Source organism: Zingiber officinale, chromosome 5A (assembly GCF_018446385.1).
Source record: "Zingiber officinale cultivar Zhangliang chromosome 5A, Zo_v1.1, whole genome shotgun sequence".
Lineage (NCBI taxonomy): Eukaryota > Viridiplantae > Streptophyta > Magnoliopsida > Zingiberales > Zingiberaceae > Zingiber > Zingiber officinale.
The window spans coordinates 75,789,774-75,799,477 of record NC_055994.1 but is presented as its reverse complement, the minus strand read 5'-3'; the positions used below and the strand labels follow the sequence as shown (position 1 = coordinate 75,799,477).

Genomic DNA, 9,704 nt, shown 5'->3' with positions numbered 1-9,704 from the left:
AGAATTTTTAATAACCACTACAATACCATTCTTGAACCAACTGTCTTTACCCAATTTATCATATCTTCTCTACTTTTAAATATCTATATAAAAAAATATAACAAAGATGCATAAGTATGACATTATCAATCTTAATATAATTTCTCTACTTATAAAATAAATAATGAATATACATAAAACAATGATAATAACTAACCTGATCTGTGGTAAATTCGATTGTATAATCGCGACTGTTGTTGGAGATATCTTGACTAGGAACATCATTCTCAATTGACCAACTATCTGAAAATAAGCCCAAATAGTCATCCATATTTTCAGGAAGAGAGAAGGAGAAGCTGAGAGGGAGATATCAGTGAAGGGAGGTGTGAATGAAGAGTGACTAAAAATGAAGTGTGAGAGGAGGATTTAAAGGGAGATGTTTTGACACGTGTAAAAAGTTGAGGGGGGGGTAATTTAAGGGGGGGGGAGGTTCTGACATGTGTCAAGAGTTTAAGGGTGGGTAATTTAAGGGGAGGGGAGGTTCTGACATGTGTCAAGAGTTGAAGGGTGGGTAATTTAAAGGGAGGGGAGGTTCTGACATGTGTCAAGGATTGAATGATGGGTAATTTAAAGAAAGTGAGAAGTTCTGACATGTGTCAAGAGTTGGAAGTGGGGGTAATTTAAAGGGATGAGAGATTTTAACATATGTCAAGTGTTGAAAGGGGACCATTTAAAGTTATGAGAGATTTTGACATGTGTCAAGGGTTGGAAGGGGGGTCATTTAAAGGGATAAAAGATTTTGACATGTGTCAAGGGTTAGAAGTGGGGTAATTTAAAGGGAGGGGAGGTTCTGACATATGTCAAGCATTGAAGAGGGGTAATTTAAAGAGAGTGAGAGATTCTGACATGTGTTATATGTCAATGGTTGGAGGGAGTGATGATTTAAAGGGAGAGAAGATTATGATATGTGTTAATAGTTGGATGCGGGTAATTTAAGTGTCAAATTAGGAATGTAATTTAAAGGAAGGGAGTAATTTAAAAATTATATAAAATAAAAAAATTAAAAAATTTGATAAAAAAATAATAAACAAAATTAATTAAAGAAATAAAACTAAATAAATATTTAAAAATTAAAAAAATAATAAATAAAATTAATTAAAAATAAAACTAAATAAAAATTAAATAAAATTAAAAAAAATATAAGTATTAATGAAAAAATAATAAACAAAATTAATTAAAAAATAAAACTAAATAAAATTAAATAAAATTAAAAATATATATAAGTATTAATGAAAAATAATAAATAAAATTGATTAAAAATTTAAACTAAATAAAAATTTTAAAATATATAAACTAAATAAAAAATTTAAAATATATAAGTATGAATGAAAAAAATTAAAAATAAAATTAATTTTAAAAATGAAATTTTAAAAAAAAATAAAAATATATAACTATGAATAAAAAAATTTTAAAATAAAATTAATTAAAAATTAAAAAAAAATCAGAAAAAAAAAAATTAACTCTCATCATACTTATATAGTTCCGAAAAAAAAAAAAAATCAGAAAAAAAAAAACAAAACAAAACAAAGGTTACATGCGTCTTTTTGGCGGGGGAGAGAGGGGGAAGTGGAGGGGTGCGCGTTGACCCGGGGGGAAAAAGCAATTTGCAATCAAAATTAACTGGCCGGCACGCTGTCCTATCTACATAATTAATATCCATTAGCAAACATGAAAAACACGTGGAGAGGTGGATATTACGAGGCTCCATGACAAGGAAATCTTCCAAAATCAGACTTCTTTAATTAATTTGGAATTTTGACGGAGCCGTTAATTCCACGTGTCCACTGTTTTCGGGCCAGGCATCTGAGGCATCGCCGATTATAAGATTTTTTTTTTTAATTTTTAATATGCCGTGTAAAAATTTGTTACTCTCTTTCCAATCAAAAAAATTTTCCAACAAACTTTAAACCTCGCGTTAATTAATTATTAATTTCAATCCCATTATTAATTTTAAGAGAAAAAAATAAATTTAATTTTTCACTATTATTTTTGAAAAAAAACCTCAAATTAATTATTTTTTTAATTTTTCATGAGAGATGTACTGATAGATAAAAGCAGTCAAAATTCTCTGAAGATGAATCATACTAGTTAATTGATTGATGAAGATAAATCTTACCTATTAAATAGATAGGATTAATTTTCATCAATGGATATAGTGGTTCATCTTTTAGATCTACAATTCAAAAAATTTATACTCGAATAAAAAAATATTAATTTATCATCTATATATTTACTATTCAATCCTCAGTTATAATATATTTATATATATTTAATTATAATATATTTTTTTAAATAAACATGTAATCATGAGATACTCTTATAGCCCTGTTTAATTTATCCAATGAAAAATTTGTGTGGGATCACATTCCGTGTTGCCCATCAATTTTGTTTTCAGCATCATGAATGAGAATAGAGCCGAGGTGAAGAGCCTACCCAATAAGAGATCTCCACGTCAGCAGATGTAGATACGTGTCATCTTGGTGATGGACCGTCATGCGTGTAGGCAAGGCCCAAAGGTGGGCCAGTTGGTCTGGCAGTCTCCGGCTCCATTTTTTTTTTTGACGGCCGGCAATTTTTCCAAATAAAAACGATTATTATAAAAAGAAAAAAACTCATTTTATTTATTTATAATTTATCTTCTTTTAATATATATATTAAATTTTATTTTAAAAAAGTTGTTGATTTAAATATATGCTCGCGTACCTGCTCATAATTGGATAAGGTCAGATCTCGAATGATTCCATAAAATTCACATCATAAATATAAATATAAATATAAAAAAATAAACTATTCTCAAATATTTACAGAGTGACAATGAGATAGATTTTTCTTTTTGAATATTCAATTTGTTTAATTAGATTGAATGCTTAACATGAATTTTGATCAGTATTAGCATTTATAGGCTTTGAATAAAATCTATTATGTTTGATTGTAATCAATTTGCATTTTTTTTTATGAAAACTGATTAATGCTTTTAAAATTAAAATTTTTAATCATTATACTTTTTTACGTCTAAAAAAAGGATGAAATATTTATTTATAAATTAATTTGGAATTGTTGTCTTATTTTTGTAAACTTTTAAATATTCTAAAGATGATATTAATATCCATTCATTTAGTGTTTTTTAAAATAATAATAATAATAATTCCACGAGGGATTTGGTTTGTTACACTACAAAGCGAGAAAGAGAACCTTTCCAAAGCAGTAGAAGCTGCGAAAGGCAACACGTTGCCTCTGTCGCTCTCTCTGCCGCTCCTCGAGAGTTTCAGAGCTTCGTCGCCTCGATCGACGCCTCTTCTAAACCGTAATTCCGGCGAGGAGATCCAATTCGGTCGGCCCCTCCCGCTGCTCGCCTCGTCGGATTCCCGGATCCCGGCCTCCTCCGATCTGTTCGGCCTTGCATGTGGGTGTTCTCCCGGCTATTTGTCCTCGCCTTGAAGCATCTTTTCCAAAGTTTTTTCCTTTTGATTTCTCTCACCCCCTTCGGATTGAGTATTCGAGCAATTTTTTTTTATTACCAATTTCTGTGAGGTTTTCTTAACTGTTAAGATTCCTTTTTCTTTTTCTTCTTCTGGAAATTAGGGTAACTGTTGATCAATATTGAATTCGATCGGAGGATTGATACTTGAATTGGTTGGATTCGTGCAAGAATGGGGGCGAAGCAGGTCTGGATTCCGTTATGGCTTTTGTTTCTTCTGTTGGACTCTTGTCGGGGAAGGTTCATGGTGGAGAAGAACAGCCTGAGGGTCACGTCTCCGGATTCGCTGAAAAACGTATACGAGTGCGCTATTGGAAACTTTGGCGTGCCTAATTATGGCGGAACATTGGCAGGGATCGTGGTGTATCCAAAGGCTAACCGGAAGGCTTGCAAGAGCTTCGAGGAATTCGACATCTCTTTCAAGCCCAAATCTGGAGCTTTCCCCACCTTTGTTCTTGTCGACAGAGGAGGTGAGACATTAAGTTTATCTTTAGTAAACAGAATTACACGCTAAGTTTAGATTTGTAATTTTTTAATTTTTGATCGAGTATAGCTGTCTTCATCTATGTGTCATTTTCAGTATTAGTTGTTTAGTTTTTTGGATCATTAACATATTCCGTTGGAGGAACGTCTGTTGTCATGGTCATAAAGCTATTGGATATTGAGATTATTTAGTGATGCTGCTTATCATTCAATGATCTGCATAGTGCATGGACAATATTAGCTAATGAAGTATGGAATTAAGAAATCATACTCAATTGCTTATGTTATTGTTCTTAATGAAATTTGGTCTCCAATCAGCATTCGCTAATCCTTTCAGCGGTTCAAAATGAGTAGAATTTTATGTATTGTTTTTAATTCCAATTCTTCCTATAATTAGCTTGAATGAGAACTGAATAAGACCCTTAAATCACTCAACTGGCTGTGTAGGCCAAAGTATATTAGAATATCATAGGATTTGATTTATCTAGACATAATTCTACTTATTTGTCTTAATCTACGTTAAAGTTTATCAATCACCATGCTGTATGAGTCCCAACTATTTGGGTTGGTTGACATGGAAGCTTTGATTAGGAAATTAATTGCTACTTTGTCGTGCCATGTATTAATCAGTCTGCGATTAACATTCAGAAAGTGAATAATAACAGCAACTTAATCACTAGAATTTGGGTCTAACAAATGCCTCTAAATTGTGTTACTGTTATTTGCAGATTGCTTCTTCACTGAAAAAGCATGGAATGCACAGAAGGCTGGAGCTGCAGCTATCCTTGTTGCTGATAATAAAGAAGAGCCTTTAATAACAATGGATACACCTGCGGAAGATGACGACAAGGCGGACTATCTTGAGAAGATCACTATTCCCTCAGCACTTATCACTAAGAGTTTTGGAGACAGCTTAAAGAAGGCGATTGAGGATGGTGAAATGGTTAGTGTCAATTTGGATTGGAGGGAATCTTTACCGCATCCCGATGACCGTGTGGAATATGAATTTTGGACAAACAGTAATGATGAATGTGGAGCTAAATGTGACAGCCAAATACAGTTTGTGAAGAACTTCAAAGGAGCAGCTCAGATACTAGAGAAAAAAGGGTATACCCAGTTTACCCCACATTATATTACATGGTATTGCCCTGAAGCCTTTCTTTCGAGCAAGCAATGCAAGTCCCAATGCATTAATCATGGAAGATACTGTGCACCCGATCCGGAGCAGGATTTTAGCAAGGGGTATGATGGGAAAGATGTTGTGATCCAAAATTTGCGTGAAGTCTGTTTCTTTAAGGTTGCTAATGAGAGTGGAAAGCCTTGGCTGTGGTGGGACTATGTAACTGACTTTGCAATCCGTTGTCCTATGAAGGATAAGAAGTACACAAAAGACTGCGCTGAAAAAGTTATTGAATCACTTGGTGAGTTCATCAATTTTTTACTTGGTCAATGTTGATTAGTAAGGCTCATTGTTCGTCAAGGTACTGAAAATTTTCTGACCATTCTAATATGAAATAATGGAACAGGTGTGAATCTTATGAAAATAAACAAATGCATGGGAGACCCTGATGCAAATGAAGATAACTCAGTGCTTAAAGCAGAGCAAGATGCTCAGGTAGGGACTTTTCTAGTATCATTTCAGTATATCATATATTTTTCCTTCAAAGGTTATTTGACCCCTCTAATATTGTTGCTTTGCTCTGAATCTGATTGATATTCTTAGATTGGAAAAGATTCCCGTGGAGATGTTACAATTTTACCAACTCTTGTTATTAATAATAGACAATACAGAGGTATGCATTTCAAGCTTCTTGTAATTAATCATGTATTTTCTTGAAATCTCATCGAGCATTCTTTATCTGCTTTGTTTTGTCAGGCAAGCTGGATAAAACTGCTGTGCTTAAAGCAATTTGTGCTGGTTTCCAAGAGGCAACTGAACCAGCTGTTTGTTTGAGTGAAGGTATTATGATTCCCTATGTGTACCTGTGGTATTATCGTATTGTAATTGGTACCAAATTTTGAATGGGATCATAATCATTTTTTATTTGTTTTAACTGCACAGACATACAAACAAATGAATGTCTGGAGAATAACGGTGGATGCTGGAAGGATAAGGACTCTAGTATTACTGCATGCAAGGTATTCACTTCTGCCACCAGCGAACTAATTTTCAGTATATTCTCTTACCTTCCAATTCATGCAGGACACTTTCCGTGGAAGACTTTGTGAGTGCCCTGTTGTTAAAGGTGTGCAATTTGTTGGTGATGGATATACCCATTGTGAAGGTAAAAAGTGACATTTTACTGTTAGATCTAGTATTAAACCACCTGGTATGAGTTTAATTTAACAAAGAAGTCGTGCTAACTAAAAAAAATTAAAATTAACAAAGAAGTTAGTGGGGCATGACATATTGAAAAATGAAGTCTACTTGATTCAAAGGATGCCACTCACAATGGATCTGTCGTCTAAGTGTCTTGATATTTTTGTCTGGAATAACTTCTTTGGGGCTTCTACAATGACTGCTAAAAATTGTTTGACCTCTCAATCATCCAACTGAAATTGGCACTTTAGAATGTACATGTGAATTACAACATATCGTGCATCAAAAGGTTTGAAACTTTAATTGACACAAAATTAACACTCTTAGCAAAGTATCAATGTATTATATATTTATGATTCAACTTGCAATTACTGATTTGACATGTGGACCGCATAGAAAAGATATCTAAGACTAAAGATGGAACAACTATGCACAGATAGATGGGTTGAGTATTAGGGGTATGCACAGATAGATGGGTTATGCATTAGGGGCAAGCTAGGATTTGAACTCTTATTCTGGTTTGGTAACATGTTGAAGATTTTATTTGGCCACCAGGTTCCAAAAGCATAAACTGTTAGAAGATCTCCCCAATGATATTAATGGTTTTTATATATATAAAAAATGTCTTTTCCTTAGATTCCAACATGCTTGGCTCTAAATTGCATTTCATGATCTTCAAGTTGCCTATACATTTATCTCACCTACTTGTTATCTGTCAAGAAGTTTGCTTATGAAGAAGTTTGCTTCAAGACTTCAAGTTGGATTGACCTAATCTTTCTACTATTGATTGTTCCTAAATTGACAATTATTTAAATTCTTGATTAGACCATTCTCCTCTGGATTTACATGACTCGAAACTATAGCACCTGAAATATTATATGTAGAAGTTACCTCTTTTCTCTCGCAGCATCAGGATCTGGGCGGTGTGAAATTAACAATGGAGGATGTTGGAAGAAAGAACACGAGGGGAGAACTCACTCAGCCTGTGTGGTCAGTTGACTAACCAAGTTATTCATATATTTTTTTTGTCCTTCACTAGAATTTATCAGTTAATTATACAAAAATGCAGGATGATGGTTGCAAGTGCCCACCAGGCTTTAAGGGGGATGGAATCAACTGTGAAGGTATTTTCTTCACTGGTTGTAGTGTCTTGGTTTTAAAATATTGTTAGAGCTAACACTTGTTAAGCTGGTTACTTGATTTGTTTACTTTTAATATTCCATCTTTCTATTTCAGTTAGTTTTAACTCATTTATCATCATCAAGCCATGTTTATCCTACTCTTTTGGGGTCAGCTAGTAATATTCAAGGCCCCTTGTAGCACTTCCATGTGACAACCTAACACTACAAAAAATAGAGTCAACATTGATGCTCACAGTTGTAGATAATGTTTGGTATCGAGGACTAACATAATCAGCTTTTTTTTCATTCGGCCTTGGGACTAGCATCAGCGGTTTTAGCTCATTTACTTATAAAGTCCTAATCTATTCCTAGTATATTATTGGAAGTAACTCAAGTCCTATTCCTTTATTTACTCTTCAATTGCAAATTTCCATTGTCCCAAAATATGCATATGGTGCTCACTTCTGAGAAGAAGCAACAATTTACTTGAATGAATTTTTGCTAAATCTAGTAATATCTAAGAATTCCAAATTATTAAATAATGGAGAATTCAAGGGTGGATTCATGAATTGCTGTAACTGTTACAAATTAGAATGTATACAATTGTGAAAACTAGTTATTCGAGCTATATATAAATGATGTGTTGTTTCAGATGTGGATGAATGCAAGGAAAGGACAGCATGCCAATGTTCTGGGTGCAAATGCAAGAACACATTTGGTAGTTATGAGTGCAGCTGTGGCGGTGATTTACTATACATGAGGGAACATGACACTTGCATAAGTATGTATTTTCTAATCTCCATATGTGAATCGTATCTCCTTAGATAAAGGGAGGGGGAAAGGGAATTAGAAATGTGAACTCTGCAACTGTTATTTGGTACTTCTAGTACATGGGAAGAAGATGAATACTCCCATTTCTTGTTTCATTTTTTCTTGAAACAACATAAAAGTAACTTGGAGCGTATCTTTCCGGTTTCCTGAATTTTTTATGTTTTAAACACTTTGTTGAATATGCAGGTCAAAATGCTTCTACAGAGGTTGGCTGGGGCTTTTTATGGGTTATTTTTTTCGGTATAGTCATAGCTGGAGTTGGAGCTTATGCTGTATACAAATACAGAATCCGGGTATAAGTCATTTCTCTTTTCAATAAACTCCTAGATATCTTCTTCGTTTTTTTACTGTCATGTTCCACATTTATCGGACGAGCAAGTTTTTGCCTCCCATTGCAAGTTTTTCGAGCCCACCGATTGCTTCAAGAGCTTAAAATGCTCATAATCCTGAGACTTTGATGCTTTCATATTCTATGTTTGTCTGCATCCTTAGATCCAAAAAATCCAGAGTTTGATAGTCATTTTGTGATCATGCGAACCTGCTTTTTTTTTTTTTTTTTTTCAAACTCGATTCTATTAGCTTATAAGGTTTCAAACTCAGAGATTTGTTATGCAGAAATTTGTTTCTCCATCTCGATTAAACTGTTGTCTTCCTTGTTGCTCATCAGACTTACATGGACTCAGAGATCCGAGCTATCATGGCGCAGTACATGCCTCTCGACAGCCAGGAAGGGCAAAGCCATGTACACCATGGCAATATCTGAGGTGGTCTTGATGTCACTTGCCTTTTATCGTGACCATGTCTACTACAAAGTACAATGCCTGTCTATTTTGGGAATCGCCTGATACTTTTTTGTGCAGGAAACTATGAAAACTCGCTTGTAGATGAAGTTTATGAACTTTTTACTTCATTTGTAAACTTTTAGAAGATAAATATGTTCGTACGGGGATAATTGAATCTGTTGCGAGTTATAGGTTAAGAAGTAGCATAGTGCACTTTTATGTTCCGTTAAGGTGTTAAATGAATTGAACGTTGGGGAATAAATTTGGTGGTCGACATAATAAAACTCGTTTATCATTTAATTGTAAAAGAATATATAAAATAAATAAGTTTGAATATTAGTTAAATGTGTTAGAATTTTTCGGGCCACGAAAATCGCTTTTCGCGTCGCGGAAATCCCGAAACACCCTAGCCAAGGATCTCGTGCAAAGAAAAATCCGATTCGAAAAATTCCACATATTTATATCATGCTTAATACCCGAATATGTTAGATCTACTACTAGATCTATAGTTTAAAGAAAAACTACCTTTGATGCGTGCCCTTCGCTTATCCCGCTCGACTAAGGTTGAAGTTGGATCTAGAGGGCACAAAGTAGAGCCCCTCTATATGTGTCCACACAAGCAATTAGGTGGAGAAGATGACCGAAACAAG

At 34.0% G+C, this 9,704-nt stretch overlaps 1 protein-coding gene across 2 annotated transcripts; it reads left to right on the top strand.

The window, feature by feature from the left end:
- The first annotated feature begins 3,234 nt into the window (after window positions 1–3,234).
- Window positions 3,235–9,231, top strand: LOC121980616 (vacuolar-sorting receptor 1-like). Of its 2 annotated transcripts, none has more exons than XM_042532722.1 (13): window positions 3,235–3,442; window positions 3,689–3,987; window positions 4,729–5,421; window positions 5,527–5,615; window positions 5,724–5,793; window positions 5,877–5,960; window positions 6,063–6,139; window positions 6,204–6,285; window positions 7,228–7,310; window positions 7,390–7,444; window positions 8,094–8,222; window positions 8,459–8,565; window positions 8,940–9,231. In XM_042532722.1, the coding sequence occupies exons 2-13, from the start codon at window positions 3,690–3,692 to the stop codon at window positions 9,033–9,035; spliced, it is 1,863 nt and encodes a 620-aa protein (XP_042388656.1). In that variant the 5' UTR covers window positions 3,235–3,442; window position 3,689; the 3' UTR covers window positions 9,036–9,231. The 2 variants fall into 2 exon arrangements, with proteins under 2 accessions (XP_042388656.1, XP_042388655.1); XM_042532721.1 differs by having other exon boundaries at window positions 3,622–3,987.
- The last annotated feature ends 473 nt before the right edge of the window (window positions 9,232–9,704 follow it).